The sequence below is a fragment of the Budorcas taxicolor genome, chromosome 10 (assembly GCF_023091745.1).
Source record: "Budorcas taxicolor isolate Tak-1 chromosome 10, Takin1.1, whole genome shotgun sequence".
Classification (NCBI taxonomy): domain Eukaryota; kingdom Metazoa; phylum Chordata; class Mammalia; order Artiodactyla; family Bovidae; genus Budorcas; species Budorcas taxicolor.
The window spans coordinates 44,458,148-44,477,966 of NC_068919.1; the positions used below are offsets into that span (position 1 = coordinate 44,458,148).

Sequence of the window (19,819 nt, forward strand, 5' to 3'; positions counted from 1 at the left end):
AGGCAGAGATGGGGGCCTGGCTCTGAAGGTGTGATGGAGGGTAGGAAAGGCATTCGCGCAAAAGGAAGAGCCAGAGTAAAGGATGGGGTAGAGATGGTGTTCTGGACCTGGTAATGCACACCCTGAGGGTACCAAATGGCCCTGTCTTCACTCGGAGAACATTCACTGAGCACCTGGTGGGTCCAGGCTCTAGGCCAAGCTTTGGGTAGTTGGTAGGACTGAGACCCTCAGGAAGCTCTGAGCGCAGTGGAGAAGACCGGTCAGTAAACGGACAAGCTTGAGGCCGTGGGAGAAGCACTAAAGCAGAGGAAGTGCAGGCTGGATGGAAACTGGGGAGGTGGTGAGGGGAGGCTTTCTGGAGGAGGTACTATTTTTACTGAAATGTGAGTAGGAATTAACCAGATTCGGGGTCGGGACTAGGCAGGGAGTATCCCAAGCCGGGGAGTTGTGTGTGAGGTTCTTGAGACAGGACAGGGGACAGATGGGGCTCGGGTAAGAAAACATGGCCTTGCCTGAAGGTTCTCACAAGCCTGCAGAGAGGCTGTTTTCCCCTGAATGTGGGCCACAGAGGGGAGAGGATGTGAGGCAAAGATTCTTTTCACCGCTCAGGGTGCTGCCTGGGAGAATTTCACCTCTGATTGTTGCTCCTTCCTTCCTGTGGGTCCCTGTGCCCATCCCTAGTGCTCCCCAGTCTTGGGACCAGCAGGGCTCTGTGTCTGCTGTGTCCACTGCAGCTCTCAGCTCCTTTCAGCATGTTTTGTGGTGGTGCTGGGCTTTAAGCACACCATGGTGGTCAGGAGTACCTGGGCTGGGCCCCTCAGCTCCAGGGAGAAGCCTCAGGGCTGTTCCCTGGAAGAGCGATGTTCCCAAAAGGTGGCTCAGGAGTACTTTGGAATGAGAGGAGGAGAACCCCCCAGTTCAGGAGATGGTGGGCTGTGGAGAGTGCTTAACTCACTTCCCAGGTGCCAGGACACTTGGGGTCCCTGAGAAGCCACCAGAGGGCCAGATTGGCACACTGGCGTGGGACCCCTAGTTTGTGTCCCATGTCCTGACCACCCGCTGCCCTCGCTTGCCTTTCTGCAGAGCCCAAGGAGCTGCCCTGCCTTGGTAAAGGACTTTGACACAGTTTCAAAATAAAGTGGAGAAAAATCTCTGGAGGGGCAAAAGAATAAACACACTTTAAAGATGCAAAAGGAAACATTTTTTTTAAAAAAAAAAAAGGGGAAAAAAATGGAAGGGTTTCTCATCCAACTCACTTGAGTGAAAGTTTCCAGCCACTGAGATGTGACGTCAGAGACTTCAGGGAGCGGGAAGTTCCGGATGCAAACACCTGGGGGGTCTTCAGTGCAGATTCAGGATCAGTCTAGCCAATGGCGAGGGCCACTGTGCACCTGTCCCCCTCTGTGTTCTGTGTGGTGGCGGAGATGCAGAGACCTGGCTCCTCCCTCCAGCCGAGGGCCCAGTAGGGCAGCGAGGACTGTTGGAGAGCGTGGCAACTGACACGGCAGAAGGGCTCCAGTGAGCACGAAGGAGTCCGGGGGCAGCGAGGGTTCACATCTGCGGGCTGGAGAGAAGGCTCAGTGCCGGTGAGGGCAGATTTCAAGGAAGAGCTGGATTCACTCAGACTTTCAAGCCTGACTGGGGTTTCAGTGGACAGGGACTGAGCAGAGGCTTTCCAGGTAGAGCAGAAGGGCAAGGTGGGAAATTCCCTAGTGCTCTGAGAAACAGGGCCATTCCGTTTTCTCAAACATTTCTTTATTTTCTTATCTACTTCTTTAAAACTACTTTATTGAGAGTTACATGTCACGTATAATTCACCCATTTGAAGTGTACGATTTACAAAGTCGTGTAACTCACACTGCAATCAATTTTGGATGATTTTCATCACCTGAAAGAAACCCTGTACCTGTTAGTCACTCCCCATTCCCCAGGCCTAGGCAACTCCCTGTCTACTCTCTGTCTCTGTGGATCTGCCTATATCCATATCTTATATTAATGGAGTCGTATAATCTGCGATTTTTGATGACTGATTTTCACTTGGCAAGATGTTTTCAAGGTTCACCCGTGGTATATAGCATGTGTCAGTACGTCATTCCTTTCCATGGTTTTCTCTGCCCGATTCCTTTTTTTGGCTGAATGCACTCCACTGTATGGATATACCACGCTTCACGCATCTGCTCTTCAGTGCTGGCCATTTGTGTTGCTCCTACTTTGAGACTGTTATGAATATGCTGCTGAGGACATCTGTGTACCAGTTTTTGTGGGCATGTATGTTTTCAAGGCTTTTCTTTTCGAATGGGATCCAGGATAGTCCTGGTGAGGAGCAGGAGGAAAGGAGATGAATCAGAGGGACCTGCTCACCCACCAACTGCTCTGAGCGGTTGGGTGGGAGTGCAAAGGGTCAGCTCAGGATCCTGTTCTGGCCTCACTGGGAACTGGGGCTGTGTGAGGCCAGGGCAGGGCTGACCTCCCACCAGCAGACACCCCCAGTGTTGTGTCCAATCTGGCAGCTGTTTGCTGGGCTGGAAATAGTCTAGGCAGCTGGTATTTTCCCTGGAAATCAGGTGCTCTTTCCTGTGTCTCACTGAAGGCCAAAATTAGTTAAACACGCAGAGAAGTGTGAGCTACACATTAGTCTAGGGGAGGGGAGTATTGTCAACAGGAAGCTGACCAGCCAGGGGAAAGGGGCGGTCAGGAAGGTGCAGGTCAATAAGCCAAGTGTAAATTGGGGTTAAGTTGTAGTGCCCCTCCCCCATCACATACAGAGAAGCCGTGGTTTTGTTTGCAGGAAATGCTGCAAGTATCTCCCTGGCCCCATCTGACAGATGGGGAGACAAAGGCACTACATGGCAGGGATCTCCCATTCAGAAACAGAAGAAGGGCTAAAGCCACAGTCTGGTTCTCTGTCAGCAGCAGGTTTGGTAAAACCCAGGCCTTGCCCTCAGCGTGGTGGCTATTCTTGGGTTCACAGGAAAAGACCAAGGACACAAGAGTAAGAAAGGGTTTGTGCAGTTTTAGTCTCCTAAAAAAGAACACTAAACCCCACCTTAAACCCAAAGCAAAAACATAAAATAGGGTTTTAATTACCATCTTTCTTTTATCCTCTTTTCTTCCTTTTTTTTTTTTTTGTTCCCCAGCCAGAAAACATTATGTTGTTGGACAAGAATATTCCCATTCCACACATCAAGCTGATTGACTTTGGCCTGGCTCATGAAATAGAAGATGGAGTTGAATTTAAGAACATTTTTGGGACACCAGAATTTGTTGGTGAGTTTTAGGCCTGTGTTTCTCCCAGCTGAGAATCTGGGATCAACAGATAGAGAAACCCCAGGAGCGAACCGTGTGTCTGGGGCTGTAGCCTCTGGGCCGAAAGATGATGCCTTGCGTGCGTGCATGTGTTTCAAGTGGCTTCAGTCATCTCCAACTCTTTGTGACCCTGTGGCCTGTAACCTGCCATGCTCCTTTGTCCACAGGAAATGTCTTGCTGGCCTCTGGGTGAGGGTTGAGCACCAGCAGGGCAGTGGGAGGCCAGGTGGGGCTGGGGCCCTTTGCAGAGTTAAGTCTTCCCAGAGCTGGCCCCGCTTCCTGCTCTTAGACGAACTGATTGTGAAGATTTAAAATTACCTCACCCTGTTGCATTCCCATAAACTCAATCTTTTCTGGAGTAGCTTTTGATTTCCCAAAAAAGAAAAGGGAAATTATCTGCCAGATGCCAGATCCACACAGTTGCCTGTCCCATACATCTGGCCTTTATTCATGCACAGGATGCCCAGCCAACAGGGCTCTGGCGGCTCTGTCTTCTCTCTGTGTCTCTCAGCCTTGGCCCAGGCCGCAGAAACCCCCTTTTAGGACTTGTGCCACAGGCCAGGGGGTCATAAAGAAACAACTTTGCAGAGGAGAAAGGAGTGAGAATTGAGAACCACCACCTCACTGCTCGGGGAGTTGCAATGCTCTTAGAGATGGAAGGAGGGCGTGGTTTCATCAAAGTCTGGGGACTGAAACTTCTGACCATAGTCTAAACAAAAAGAAAGATGAACCAGATCATCCACTATGATGGAGTTTCAGGCCACATATACCAACTCTGCAGCCACTAGGGAATGAAACTGTAGAAGCCCCAGCAGGGGAATCTTGGCATGTGCCAGGCACTAGGCCTGGTGTTCTATATACAGACATTGTCCAATTAATACCCATACAATCTTATGAAGCAGGTTCAAAATATTTTCTCCATCAAGTGCCTTATTCAAGGTAAAACAACCAGTGCATGATAGAGCAGAGATTCAAATACAGATACATCCAACATTAAAGCCTATGCTTTTTTGTGTGTATGACTGCACTGCGCGGCATGTGGAATCTTAGTTCCCTGACCAGGGATTGAACCTGTGCCCCCTGTAGTGGACGCGCAGAGTCCTATACAGTGGACCACTAGGGAAGTCCCAAAGCCTATACTCTTTCCATTATACCAGGTTATCTCTCGAAGGAGCCTTTAAGGGGCTTATAATTTAGGTGTGGAAATAAGACATCAAACCATCAAACAAGAGTGCAAGAGGGATCTTTTCAAATCATCTGGTCTAGTTTAACAGATATGGAATTGGAGAGCTAGGGGATTTTAGTTAAGGCCAACCAGTGGTTATTCTCTATCTACTATAGACATCAGATACTGGAGACACAAGGATGGTAAGGAGCCACACTCAGAATGACACACCCAGGGCCACACAGTCAGTTAGTGGTAGAACCAACTTGAACCTAGGGTACAGGTATACAGTCTCAAACTTTGTCCGAGATAGCAGTTACTGCCCACCATTCACATATGTGATAAAAATGCATGTTTTATTCAAGTTCATACCAAGGGTTGAATAATAATAAACGGTTCAACTAGAAATTCAGGGCAGTAATGCAAGAGTTGTCATGAGAGAGGATGTGGTTAATTGTGAAGTGAGTGATATAGACAGCTCTGAAAGACTGTTACGCGACGTTGCCACTCTCACAAGGTCAGTGGGCTCAGTCCTGGCCTTGAGCGACAAAGTGCTGGTGTTGTGGGTGGAGGTGAATCTAAAGGGGGGTGGGGTGGGGAAGAAGCCGGGGTAGAGGAGGCGCATATCCGAGGCGCCCCATAGCGGGGGTGGAGGGCCAGAATGAGGATGTTTATCAGGGGCAGTTCACTGTCCTCTCTAGATGGATCAGAGGGTTCACACAGGGTGCCAATGTGAGTGGGACATTGATGGGCGGAGCCAGACAAACTGTGGAGGGATTTTCCCAGAGATATACTGGTAAATGTCTAACAGTCAGGTCTCAGGACAAAACAAAATACAGCCCTAATTTATAGCATTTACCAGTTTCAAGCTACCAGCCTGTTTCACTGAACTCAGAGTTGGGAAGAGATGCCCATGGTTGACTCTAGTGAGCCAGTATGATACAGCTCCAGTCCAGAACTGGTCTTATTTGCTCCTTACAGATATATAGGGTGGTTTCTCTAAGCCCCTGCCCAAATTATGACTTCCTTTTCATCATAGACCCCTGAACAGGTTATAACCACTGTTCCCTATTCCCTCTTTGAAATTTTAATGTGAGACCAGAGTTTAAGACTGTCAGCTTCTGGGAATGTGGTGGAAGACTTCTTCCAAAAGGTCCTCTCACTACAAAATTGGATTCTTGAGAAAAATATTGTTTTTAATGTGATTCTGGACTTAGGAAATAAGGTAAATCGTTAAGTATAGTAACTCCTTCAGCATCACCTGTCCTGTCCTACCCTAAATGAACTTTGAGCTGGAGCTGTGAGCTGCAAGAATATTCCATAAGAGGATCTCTCCTAAAGGCAAGTGCGCATGTCAGCATTTATCAGAGACTAGCAAGATTTAGATGTTCCAGGAAGTAGGATATTAAAACGATCAGATGTTGACTATAAAATAAATGGAATGTATATAGAAATAACAGGTAAACTCATAAGAGTGAGCAAGCAACAAGAGACTCAAAAATGACCAGGTAAATTTTTAAAAGAACTAGATAGAACTTTAAGAAATTCATACGCTCGTTGAAGTTTTAAACTCAGTGGATGGGCCAAACAGCAGATTATACACAGCTGAGGAGACAATTAAAGAATTGGGAGACTGAGTTGGAAAAAATTACCTAGACTTATCACACAGTGGCAAAGATATAGAAACATTAAAGAGCGGATAAGTGAAATAACGTTAAAATAAAAAGTTTAACATAAGTCTATTTGGATTCCTGGAGGAGGGAATTGAGACAATAGAGGCAGTATCTGAATAAAACTGCTGAGAATTTTCAGAACTGATGTAAAACCATGCATCCCCAGACACAGAAAGGACAGTGTATTTCAATCAGAAAGAAGTCCATACCTATAAAGTCCATACATTATACTTAAACTATAGGGCATCAGAGACAAAGAGAAGATCTTGAAAATTAACCAGAGAGAAAAGATAAATTGCCTACAAAAACCAACAATAAACAAAAACCAATAATTGGACTGACAGCGTACTTCTTAAAACACCAGTGTCCAATAGACTATAATATTCAAAGAACTGAGGAAAAATAAAGACTCCATAGTTGTTAAGAAATTGTATTTCAAGAATGAAGGTAAGAGATTTTTTAAAAAGCAAAATAAAAACAACAACAACAACAACAAAAAAGATAAAACAATAAAAACAATGTCCAATAGACCTTTGTTAGTGGAACTTCTAAAAGGTGTACTTGGAGTTCTAAATGCCAGAAGTAATAGGAGCAAAGAAATCAGTGAACGTTAGGCAAATATAATTATTTTCTTTCCTAAATAATGATGATGATGATAAAGCTTAAATATGGGATTGAAAAACAGATAGAAACTGAAGAAAATAATGTTAGATAGGACAGAGTACTTGAAATTAGTGTTCTAAAATTCTTCTATTGTCAGAGGAGGGCCCAAATATTGATTTATGTTAGAATTTGTTTCATGTCCATAGTAAAATCTCAGGGGTAACCATTACAAAAATAGAAGTTAGGAAAAGTCAGTAGGAAAACTAACAAGAAGTAATTTTTTAAAAAAAGACAAGAAAGAAAAGCCCGGATGAAAGTGGACAAACAAAAACACCTGGAGGACAGAAATGAGTATGTGTTTACATCAAGCAGATGAGCACTGGAAAGCGAGTTGTGCTTCTCAAACTCTCTATGAGGAACAACTTGGGGGAAAATAGTGTATCCTGTACAGCTTCTTCAATAAGATAAATACAAATAAATTCCTGGAAAAGTGATCATGGTGTGAGTGCCACGACAATGTCAAATTGCTATACAAGCCTCTAAATACATACTTTCAACTTCTGTACATATCTTGCCTGCAGACTGCACTTTGAATAACACTGTCCTAGAGAAAGCCTTTCGTGTGTGTCTCAGGAGATGGGTACAGAAAAGCTCATAGCAATGTTTTTCTAATAAAAGATAATAATACAATAAAATAATATAAGTAGAGACCATCCAAATGGTCACTAAGGAAATGACTGGAAGATAGTCTGTATTCACAAAGTGGACTACTATACAGCAGTGAAGAGGAAAGACCATGGGTGAACATTCAGTGAATAATAGGAGCATCAGTTGAGTGGGAAAAAAAGGTCTATTGACGGTAGATGAGATGCAGTATGCCATCATTCTTAGGAAGCTAACAAAGAGCAAAGCCAGGAGAGTGGTTCCTGCATCTGAGAGGGTGGAATGGTGGGCTTATCCTATAGACGCAGAGGTTTTGATATTGTTCTAGGGACAGAGGAGCCTAGTGGGCTACAGTCCATGGGGTCGCAAAGAGTCGGACACGAATGAGCGACTAACACACACACTAACAAACAGACTTAGCCTTCCCCTCTCCACCTTCTCCCCTTCGTGATTAAACAAAACAGGCTCAATCCTCCCTTTTCTAGTTATCGCCCCCTCTTTCTTTTCTATTTCATCACCAAGCTTTTTAAAAGAGTCATCTGCACTCTTATCTCACTGTCCACACTCAGCACTCTCTGGTCACTGCAGTGGGTGTGAAATTCAACACTCGCTTTCCAGGCCATCCAGGGCTACGGGCTTGATCTCCAGGCAGCATTTGGCTCTCTTCTGTCCTGGGTAGTCTTCGTTCCTAGACTCTGCACCTTCTTGCAGTCCTGGCAGCATTCACATGGCTCCTGTTTCTACCTGTGTGATGACGCCTATGTGATGACCTCACTCCCACCCCAGGTACCCAGCCTGTTCCTGGCATCTTCTTTTGGATGCCCCTTGGACATCACCCCTTGCTCCTCACCTCAGTGGCCACCAGAATGTCCTCCTGCCCCTGCTCAGGTGGGAGGTGGCCTCTTTAGACACCCGCAGAGGAGTGTGGATTCTCTCTCTGCCTCCTTTTCTCCCCCATCACCTTCCAGCGCTGGCTGACTGGTTTCCAGCTGAGAGTTCTAAAGCAGTCTTTGTCGTGGGCCCCACTGTCCGTCCTGCACCCTCCTCTCCCCACCCTCCTCTTCCTTTTCCAGGGGTCCCCTTGTGCTTTCTGTCTTTATCACTATCAGAATAACAGGCAACTTCTTCCCTCAAAATCCTTAGACCCAGGTTATCTCCATCCGCCTCTCTAATTTTCCTTAGGGAGGGTTCAGGATGGAGACATTTGGCATCTAATTCCCTAAAACTCCTTAAGATCATCTCTTCTCCTTTTCATACTCCTGCTGACTCTTCAACATGGCTTCTTTCAGCTCCAGAAATTGTGAACTATGAGCCCCTGGGACTGGAGGCTGACATGTGGTAAGTGGGACAGGCCACCCAGGTGGCCTCAGATCCTGGCTCTGGCTGACATCCCGCTGGATGAAAACCTCTTCCTCCGCACTCACCTTTAAGAGCCTCTGGCTGCTCCTGGGGTGCTGGCATGTGGCCAGTTAGCACATGGCCAAGGCAGAGAACAAGGGGCTGGAAGCTAGAGGTACAGGCTCACCCTGAGACCTGCCATAGCCGTGATAAACATACTAATGACTATAATTCGTTCTGTTGGTCAACCATGTGATCACTGGGGGCCTCATGTATTCTAGCTACTGTGCTGGGCCGGGCATACCGCAGCGATTGACTGCACAGACGGGGCTCGTTTCATGTGAACTGTGCTGTCCAGTTGACTGAGTACCTTGATCACTTGGTTTTCTAAAATCCTCCCAGTGGTCCTGTAAGATAGTTATTATTATCCTCATTTTATGAGGAGAAAGAGGCTCAGAGGTGGTCATCACAGCTGTAAGTGGGTCCTCGGACTCAACGTCCAGAGCTGGTTGACTCTGAGCGAGTCCCAGGCTGCTGCTGAAGTGTGGGGTGGGGAGGGGTGTGGGGCTTGAGGCAGCACGTGGGGGCTGCCGGGAAAGGACCCTCAGAGCCATGCGGGGAGTCGCTTGCTGGTCTGGGAGGAGAGCCAAGAGGCTCTGACTTGACTGTTCTTTGTTTTGCAGGAGCATCGGTGTCATCACCTACATCCTGTGAGTACGACTGATCGCGGGGCTCTGACCCAGCTCAGATCCAGGGGGGAGCAGGAGGAATGAGAGAGGGGCAGGCAGACAGACAGACTGACGTTTCCGGAGCACCCACCATGACCAGATGAGTTAGATCCACACAGCGAACCTGAGGCTCAGTGCACTCAGCTCGATTTCATACATTTGAGCCTGGGCTTGGGGCTGGGCAGGAACCCGGGAGAGCAGCCCGGAGCCCTGCATTCAGCACTGCTTGTGTTTGCATCCCTCCTGTGGCCAGGATCCACCACGCGGTCTCACCCGGACCCAGGTTTCCGGTGAGAATGTCAGTTTTCACTCAGAAACCTGGGACGGCCGTCAAGTCCCCATGCCCTTCCTGATCCTGCTTCGACTTTCTCTGCCTTTCCTCTCCCTTCCCCAGAACCCCTTTTCCTCTCACATGCTTTCTCTTCTCTTTTCCCTAGAGTCTCTTTCTTGACTCTGAAGTATTAAGTGCTTAAGCAGAGATTTCCTGCATTGTGTAGCGAAACTATCACTTTCCATCCCTATGGCCTTGGGCAGAAAAACAACTTCTGGGCTTGTTTTTCTCATCAGAAAAATAGGAATCATAAACTTCCTGCCACAGTTGTGTTGAGGATTAAATAAGCCGACGTGCAAACTTCCTAGCACTGCTCAGACAGACATTGCTGATTAGTTGGTGTTCATTACATCAGTACTTGCCAACTGTTTCCACTCACAGCACTCCTAGAAAATGCTGTTTTTATGGCACTCTGGGTAAGAGGCAGCCCACAGCCAGAGGGCATGAAGGATGGGGAGGCCAACACTCAGCTCTCTCAACACCCCTGAAATCCCTCCTTATGACTCCTCCTTGGACTGGGAGCTCTGCCGATGTGGTCCCCCCTGCCCCACCCCTGCCCCTTGAGTTGCAACAGAGGGTGTCAACCCAGGCAGCACGTCAGACCTTTTTTTCTTTTTCTTCACATCAGACCTTTTAATATCTGCTATGGCCCAGGCCCCACTACAGATCTATGAAATCAGAATCACTAGGAGTAAGATCTGGGCATTAGAATTTTTTAAAAGCCATAGAGGAATTTGATGCAGAGAGAATTTGACGCATGGCTGCATAATTCCAGATTAGAGCCAGGATATTTAGATTTGAAATAGTAAGGAATTCCAGCATCTCCAGGGCACACAATCTTCCTGTAGCCCACTGAATTCCATACAGTTTATTGACCGCCTGATCCTCGGTGAACACAGTGCCAGGCACTCGGGGTACTAAATGGAGAGTCTGTCCTGCTTGCCTGGAACTTTTTTTGTGTGGGAGGGAGACACCAGACTGCTAACTCTCACCCAGTGGGACCGAGGTTGTGCTTTAGGTATGAACATGGCTTTGTGAGACAAATGGGAGAGCCACTGGTTTGCTGGGACTGCAGAAAGTTTAATGGGAGAGAGGGAGCGAGAGAGGGAGATAGGAGAGAGAGATTGATTTGAACTGGGCTGGAAGGAATGAGATGAATTTTCCTGGTAGAAAGGAAAGGAAGTGCCATCCTGGATGAGGAAGGGGACAGCAAGAGTGATAAGTGCAGTGAAAATACAGAACGTGTGGTGGAGACCAACTTTTGATGCCTTCCTGAGAAGTTTAGATGTGATTCTGTAGAAAACAGGAGGGAGGGTAGGGCCCAAGGATTCCTGGGACAATGGCATATTTTGAACATTAGGCAGGAGACAGTAGATTAAGGAGTCACTGTTTGAATGGCACATTTTTTTAAATGTAAAAAATGTAAAAGAATGAAACTAGAACACTTTGTAATACCATACACAAAAATAAACTCAAAATACATTAACGATCTAAACGTAAGAGCAGAAACTATAAAACTCCTAGAGGAGAACATAGGCAAAACACTCTCCAACATAAATCACAGCAGGATCCTCTATGACCCACCTCCCAGAATATTGGAAATAAAAGCAAAAATAAACAAATGGGACCTAATTAAACTTAACAGCTTTTGCACAACAAAGGAAACTATAAGCAAGGTAAAAAGACAGCCTTCAGAATGGGAGAAAGTAATAGCAAATGAAGCAACTGACAAAGAGTTAATCTCAAAAATATATAAACAACTCCTGCAACTCAATTCCAGAAAAATAAACAACCCAATCAAAAAATGGGCCAAAGAACTAAACAGACATTTCTCCAAAGAAGACATACAGAGGGCTAACAAACACAGGAAAAGATGCTCAACATCACTCATTATCAGAGAAATGCAAATCAAAACCACAATGAGGTACCATTTCACGCCAGTCAGAGTGGCTGCGATCCAAAAGTCTACAAGCAATAATGCTGGAGAGGGTGTGGAGAAAAGGGAACCCTCCTACACTGTTGGTGGGAATGCAAACTAGTACAGCCACTATGGAGAACAGTGTGGAGATTTCTTAAAAAACTGGAAATAGAACTGCCTTATGACCCAGCAATCCTGTTGCTGGGCATACACACCAAGGAAACCAGAATTGGAAGAGACACATGTACCCCAATGTTTATTGCAGCACTGTGTATAATAGCCAGGACATGGAAGCAACCTAGATGTCCATCAGCAGATGAATGGATAAGATAGCTGTGGTACATACACACAATGGAGTATTGCTCAGCCATTAAAAGGAATACATTAGAATCAGTTCTAATGAGGTGGATGAAACTAGAGACTATTATACAGAGTGGAGTAAGCCAGAAGGAAGAACACCAATACAGTATATTAACATATATATATGGAATTTAGAAAGATGGTAACAATAACCCTGTAAGCAAGACAGCAAAAGAGACACAGATGTATAGAACAGTCTTTTGGACTCTGTGGGAGAGGGTGGGGGTGGGATGATTTGGGAGAATGGCATTGAAACATATATATTATCATATGTGAAACAGATCACCAGTCCAGGTTCGATGCAGGATACAGGATGCTCGGGGCTGGTGCACTGGGATGACCCAGAGGGGCGGTATGGGGAGGGAGGTGGGAGGGGGGTTCAGGATGGGGAACACGTGTACACTCGTGGCGGATTCATGTTGATGTATGGCAAAACCAATACAATATTGTAAAGTAATTAGCTTCCAATTAAAATAAATAAATTTATATTAAAAAATATTTGTTTGGCTGCACCAGGTCTTAGTTGTGGCACACAGAATTTTCCATCTGTTGTGGGATCTTTAGCTGGAGCATGGGAACTCTTAGTTGTAGCATGTGGGATCTAGTTCCCTGACCAGGGATTGAACCCAGGCCCCTTTCATTGGGAGCACAGAATCTTAGCCACTGGACCACCAGGGAAGTCCCTGAATGACACCTTCTTGACAAACCCTGCAGGGAACCTCATACACCCCTCCAGCCCCTAATGGCCCATCTATTGCCACACTTGTCAGGCTTTGCTCAGGATGCTCGTTAGCCTAGAAGACCTTCCATCTCCTTCTATGACTGCTGACAGCCTCTTCAGGACAAAACTGGTGCAAATGTCCGCTCTTCCATGAGGCCTGCGCTGGGCCTCCCCTCTGTCCTGGGCTCCTCCAGCCCTTCGTCTGTTCTTTATTTTATTCTGTGTTCTACTGGAGATGATGAAGAGCCAGGTCTCTGTTTCTCTCCCCTCGTCTTTCAAGCCCCTTGAAGACACAGTTCTCTCTTTCAAGCCCTTAGTAGGCACTCCATTAAGTGTACTGAATTGGACTCGTTTGAAAAGCTGTTGGCTGGAACCCCCACAAAGGACTGCGGGGAGCCTCCCACCCCCGTGCAGCAGTACGAGTCCAGGCCCCTGAGTCCATCACCCCCACTTGCGTCTCCTTTCTTACAGTCACGTATTCCCTCTCTGTGTGCCCAGCCTTAGTGGAGCATCCCCTTTCCTGGGAGACACGAAGCAGGAAACGCTAGCAAATATCACAGCAGTGAGTTACGACTTTGACGAGGAATTCTTCAGCCAGACCAGCGAGCTGGCCAAGGACTTCATTCGGAAGCTTCTGGTTAAAGAGACCCGGTAAGAGGACAAAGAAGAGAAGGGCACTGGCCTCTCAGGTCCTGACTGTCTCCTGCCGCTTCTCCCATAGACATGCCAGCCTGTGCCTGCTTTGCCACAGGCTGTCAGCGACCATTACGGTCTAATCTGGGCAGGTGCTGAGGAGTGTGAACTGGCCAAGACTTGGCTTTCATCTTGTTTACTCAAGTCTTTCTCATTTCTTTTCCTGCTGAAATGCAAATAACCATGTGTGTGTGTAGGTAAGTCAGCCTGGGTTTTTTTTTAGAGCTCTTTGTTTTTTGCAGTTTGTCTCAAAGGTACCTGGAAGTAGAATTCGTTAATGGAAAGGGGCAGGGTTTTCAAGACGATTCAGGATGGGAGTGGGGAGGGTGTCCAGCCCAGAGGGGTCAGAACAGTGGGACCATAGGAGACCTGCTAATCCCACCCCTTCCTCAGGGCTCAGGGTAAGCCCCATGGGTGTGTGATCAAAGGAGGTGGGCAGGGAGTTGGAGGGTGCTGGCTGCCCAGAGGATGGATGAGCTGAGGCAGGGGTAAGTCCTCACATTCTGGAAGGCCGTGTCCTCTTGATCCCATAGACTTAGAGTGGGGCCCTCTAAAGTGCAGTGCCTGGTTTCTCTGTTGAAGGGCAATGGTGGGAGGGATTGCCCCACCTGGGTACAGAGCAGGGAAGGGCAGAGAAGAGATCTGGAAGGCAAACAGAAAAACAGAGATCAAAGTTTTCCCAATGGAGAGCATTTAGGACTCTCCGATAGTGTGGGGTTGGGCCCTGCAGCTATGGGAGCAAAGATGAGGGTTTATATAAGGTCATTCTATTGAGAGGTCTGCCTGGACTGCTTTCTCTAGTATGCAGGAGATGTAGCCAGTCCCCCATCCACCTCTGCATTCCTTATGATTCTAGTTTGATGGCAGTGGTTGAAGGACGCCAAAAAGCAGGTCTGAGAAGAGTGAGAATGGAGACCGCTGCTCTCGGCTTCTCATGGATCATCACTGTTTTCTCATCTTCATTTAGGAAGCGGCTCACGATCCAAGAGGCTCTCAGACATCCCTGGATCACGGTAAGCGCTTGGTGACGAGTTTCAGCAAGCAGATTCCTGCTCTGTTGCCAGGGATTCCTGGGCCAGATTCAGGAGACCTGTGACAAGGCCTTTGCTTGAAACACTGACCCCTAAGCACAGATGGAAGCTAGTTGGGGGTCTCCCAGGGTCTGGGCTTGTTCAAATAGGTCTGCAAGTTTAAGTTTCTATGTCATATGTTCAGGTGACTAATGAAAAGAAACTTCCACAAACCTCAACTGAAATCTTTGCTCTTTGAGTGATCTTAAAAACTGTTCTTTGTCACAAGACACATGTGCGTGCTAAGTTGCTTCAATTGTGTCCAACTCTGCAACCTCATGGACTGTAGCCTGCCAGGCTTCTCTGCCCATGGTATTCTCCAGGCATGAAAACTGGAGTGGGTTGCCATGCCCTCCTCCAGGGGATTTCCTGACCCAGAGATAGAACCTGAGTCTGTTATATCTCCTGCATTGGCAGAGGGGTTCTGTACCAGTAGCACCACCTGGGAAGCCCCTGTCAGAAGACATGTCACAGTTATTCTCAAAAAAGAAATCAGGACTCCTCGGCTATAGAGATCAGTGACAGTTGAAAACCTCAGATGTGTTACCAGGGCACCTTGTTTCTGACTTTCAAAACTCTTGAGTTAAGGATGACTCAAACCAGGTCAGTGCCTTCCTTAGGCACCTGGCAACCTCAGAGAATGGGCTGCCCAGCTGGAGGCCTGCTGGGGGAGAGGCAGCCACCCCTCAGGGCAGTTCTGTTCTCTCTGGGGAGGGTGGGGCACAAAGATGACTTCCTGCCTAACCCACTTTGTAACTGGGCTTCTGGCTGCTGGGTGTTCAGAGGGCCTGGCAGTCTGGTCTCAGTAAAGTGCATGTGATAAGCACTTTGGTAGGATGGGAATCAGGGGAGCGGGACTCTGACCCTTGTTCTGCTGATGGATGAGATGTGCCCTTCTAGGAACGTCAGCAGACCTCTCTTTCACTGAAATTGTCAAGTGGGAGAGCTGGCGAGGGTGATCTGAGGGTGCAGATGAGAACAGGCAGAGGTCCACAGGAGATGAGAGAGCAGAGAGGGCCTGAGTGCCCTGGAGAAGGCCGGGTTCATTGACTCAGTGAAGGATGGGGAAGGCTGAGGGCCTTCTAGGCTTGAGTGCAGAGCTGGGGAGTCTGGTGGGCTGCCTCCTTGCTCAGCATGCTGAGTATTGCCGAGGCCCAGGGAGCCCACAGGCCCTGATGGAGAGAAGCCCCAGTTTCCCCCATCAGCCATGGCCCTGTGCGCTTCCTCTTTGGAGTGGATGCTTGCAGAATCCTGGCTGTAGCCTGCTTGTCTGTGCAAGCAACCTTAAACGCTATGCATGCAGAGCCCCTCTCTAATGACTGCGGACCACTCTGCCTGGAAATGCGTGTGCAGGCAGCACCCCGTCCTCCTGACCTTTCTGATGGTCTGTGGGGGTGCTCAGCCCGCCCTGGTCTTCCCGTGGCCGGCGCATGCTGTGAATGCAGAGGTGGCTCGAGTGCCTTCCGCCTGCACCTTGGAGCAGACGTCAAATTGACTCTGGCCCTTCTGTCTAAACACCCACCAGTCCAAAGGAGAGATCAGAGCCCTGGAACAGCACAAGGCAGAGCCCAACCAGCTGAAGACCAAGCGCCTGAGAGAGTACACCCTCAAATGCCACTCAAGCATGCCCCCCAACAACACCTACGTCAACTTCGAGCGCTTTGCCCGTGTGGTCGAGGATGTGGCTCAGATGGAGCAGGGCTGCCGGGCCCTGACAGGGACCCATGACACCATCCAGGACGATGTGGAGACCCTGATCTCTATCTACAATGAGAAGGAGGCTTGGTACCGGGAGGAGAGCGAGAGAGCCCGGCACGATCTGTCTCAGCTCAGCTACGAGTTCCGCAAGGTGAAGTCCTCGAAGAAGCTCCTTCGAGAGGACATCCGGGCCACAGGGTCCCGCCTTGGGGGTGCAGCCAGGAAGCTGGACCACCTGCAGACGCAGTTTGAGACCCTAAGGCAGGAGCTCTCAGCAGACCTCCAGTGGCTCCAGGAACTGGTGGGCAGCTTCCAGATGGAGAGTGGGAGCGTGGACAGCCCAGGTTCCATGTTCTGCCGGGACGCCAGTGAGTCCCTTGGAGAGCTGCTCAACAGATCATGTGGCGAGGAAGTCTTGGCCGGCTTGAAACTCTGAGCACCAGCATCGGGTCATTAATGCATCCTGGATGGTTTGCTGAAGCCTGCTCCCAGCTTCCCTGCCAGGCATCAACTCAAATTCTCCTGCAGGGGTGTGTGTCTGTAGCATAGCCTTCCACCTCCTCCCAGAATCCAGAAGCACGGAGGGACTAGCTAGTTATCATTCTGTGCCTCCTCTCACCTGCCTGGTTTGTTGGGTGATTTGCTGGGCAGCCAGGCTGTTAAAACAGTTGCTGTTGAATACTCCTCAGCATTCCCTTCTCCAGGAGACAGCTGGCCCTGGGGAGACACTCAGGGAGACACTCAGTAACTGATTTGTGATAATGGACTTGTTCACATCTCACTTCCTGCTTTATGGACTGCAGGTCTTGGGTACCATTTGAGTTACCTAGGGCTAATAGTCAGCTTGGTGTTTTCCTGCTGCTGATGGCAGAATTTTAAATTCACAGAGAAAAGATTACTTTTCATTCACATTGACATTTAACTTACCAAGCATTTATGTTTCTGATCCTTAAAAGAACTCTGTGAGACAGGAAGGTAGGTGGTATTATTGTTGTTGTTACTGTTATTTCCATGTAACTGATGAGGAAACTGACCTCCAGGGGGAAATGACTTACACAGGGTCATTCATAGCTAGTTGATACAGATGAAACACGAACCCAGGATGCCTGAGTCTAAGATGGAGTATTTAGGAACAGATAGCTTTTGATGTAAAAATGCACTTTAATATTAAAGTTCAGATCCCAGAGGTAAAATAAGCAACTTCATGTATTTTGCCAGGTAATGTGGAAGCCTCATACCCTCTAAGCGATTGTCCTAAGAAGTGTGTCCCAGAAGGCAGGCAGTTTATTGTTCCCATCCAGCCCTTCCCTGTCTGAAGATCAGCCTGACGATTAGGAGGGAAGGGGCAGCATCTTGCCCTTCTCCACCTTCCCTCCTGTGGCTCAGGGCTCCAACCTTCTGTTGGGAATGAGAACCCTTTTCTCATGTCCCTAAGGTCTGAAGAGGGTGGACATTAAGATTGGGAAGCATGAGGCCCAGTGGTCCCTTCCTGACCGCAGGCTGTGTGCGCCTCTCCCTAAAGACTGGATCATCTTGTCTCCCTTTTCCCAGAGGGGGAGACAGCCAGCAAGCTCAGAGAGGCAAAGTGTGGAGAGTGGGCCCAGCACTGTACTAGAAGCTTGGGGGTGACAGAAGAGATCGTATCGTTCCAAGGTGCCGTCACAGACTCACAAACCCTCTTATCAGAGAGGAAGGGGTAGGTGTTATTCTGAATTTGGTGCTGAGGAAACAGAGGGTGTGATTTGCCCAAGGGCACAGTAGTGGCAAAAGTGGACGCCTTCTGACGGGGTCTTCTGCTTCCTTCCCCTAGCTGCCCCAGGCGCCAGGGGTTCACTCTGCTGTGGGGCAGGTTCTACCCAGACACACCCATGTGTCCACTTACAAAGAATTGTTCAGCACCTGTCAACTGCTGGGCACTTATCCTGTCCCCAGAAATGCAATGTTGAGTGAAAACAGGTATGTTTCCTGCCTTCATGGAGTTTGCAGTAAAAGACTCCACGTTGATCTAGAACATTCTGAAGAGATAGAGCTGCAGCTATGAGAAGACTGCAGCACTGCAGGAGGCTGCAGGGGCAGGCGACCTAGTCAGAAAGGGTGTCCCTGAGGTGGTGACTCTAGAGCTGAAGTCAGCGAAGCAAACCAGGGAGGAGGTAGTTTTCCCTGCAAAACTGTCATGCCAGGGCTCTGTGCTGGGAGGGGGCCTGAGCTGAAATTGCTCAGGCAGAAGGAAAGCTGGAGAGGAAAGAAGAGGAGTACGATGTAGATGCGGCTGGAAAGAAGGCAGGACCAGTAGGGCTTTGCCATACTGAAGAGCTCTGTCTCCATCCCAAGGGCCATGGGACTGAAATGGGTGCCCAGCAGTCAGCAGCCCGATGTCATGGCAGGGGTGGGGCTGCCCAGGGAAGAGCACAGATGGGGCATGGTTTAGAATGATCCCGTGAAGGCATGTCCTTAGAATCCTACCTCCCTTTCTATTACATGCTGCGGCTGCTGCTGCTAACTCACTTCAGTCGTGTCCGACTCTGTGTGACCCCATAGACGGCAGCCCACCAGGCTCCCCCGTCCCTGGGATTCTCCAGGCAAGAACACTGGAGTGGGTTGCCATTTCCTTCTCCAATGCATGAAAGTGAAAAGTGAAAGGGAAGTCACTCAGTCGTGTCCCCATGGGCTGGATCACTTCAAATATTATATATAATATTTGTAACAAACAGTTTCCATCAAGTAGAAGAAACCATATTTTCACCAAATGTAAGATGCATCATTATTTTATGACCCCCAAAATAAATTTAAAAAGAAGCCCAAGATGGGAAGTCTAAGAGAAAACACCAAATACAAAGCTGGGACACCCTCACTGAGAGGGGAGGTGAGAAATAAAGCCACCAGGTAGGAGGGGAAGGCAAGGGAATGTGTGCATTTCAGGCTTGACACTGGGTCACTCAGTCGCTCAGTCACATCCGACTCTGCAACCCCGTGGACTGTAGCTCACCAGGCTCCTCTGCCCATGAAATTCACCAGGCAAGAATATTGGAGTGGGTAGCCATTCCTTTCTCTAAAGGATCTTCCCGACCCAGGGACCAAACCCGGGTCTCCTGCATTGCAGGTGGATTCTTTACTGTCTGAACCACCAGGGAAGTCCTGACACTGGGTAGAGGGGTGGAAAAATCCTCCCCTGAGAACAGGAGCCTCTGGCTGGTGGTACTCAGACAGAATTCCTTTCTGCATTTACACAATTTCCTTTCTTCATTTACACAATTAATGGAATCCAAAAGAACCTCAAGCAAGAAATCCAATGTTAAACAGTCTGAGGCTGGGTGGCCCCGATGGCTGGCAGAAGCAGTGTGGTCATCTCCTGGAGCACCTGCCTTCACTTCAGACCCGCAGTAAAGATACGATGCCATTGTTTGAGACAGAAGTCCTGATTTCAGAGATCCAAAAATGTGCATCTTGGAATCAATGAAAGATGGCAAAGCCCTGTTTTCTATGCCCTGTCTGGGAGAATTGATACAAACAGTCCATCTACAATCTCTCCAAGAACTTTTCTGCCCTGTCACA

At 48.2% G+C, this 19,819-nt stretch overlaps 2 protein-coding genes across 4 annotated transcripts in view; one reads left to right on the forward strand and one right to left on the reverse strand.

The window, feature by feature from the left end:
• Positions 1-19,819, reverse strand: part of SNX1 (sorting nexin 1) — a 587,700-nt gene that overhangs the window by 188,641 nt on the left and 379,240 nt on the right. The gene's annotated exons all lie outside the window — the stretch shown is intronic.
• The window catches only part of DAPK2 (death associated protein kinase 2), a 187,423-nt gene that overhangs the window by 101,708 nt on the left and 65,896 nt on the right, over positions 1-19,819 (forward strand). For 2 of the 3 annotated variants that reach the window (XM_052646187.1, XM_052646186.1), the window contains exons 5-9: positions 3,138-3,267; positions 8,700-8,748; positions 9,432-9,458; positions 13,305-13,457; positions 14,467-14,512. In XM_052646187.1, coding sequence (XP_052502147.1) covers positions 3,138-3,267; positions 8,700-8,748; positions 9,432-9,458; positions 13,305-13,457; positions 14,467-14,512 — 405 coding nt within the window. Of the gene's footprint in view, positions 1-3,137; positions 3,268-8,699; positions 8,749-9,431; positions 9,459-13,304; positions 13,458-14,466; positions 14,513-16,094; positions 18,820-19,819 lie in introns of those variants that run through there. The other variant, XM_052646188.1, reaches the window with a different exon arrangement.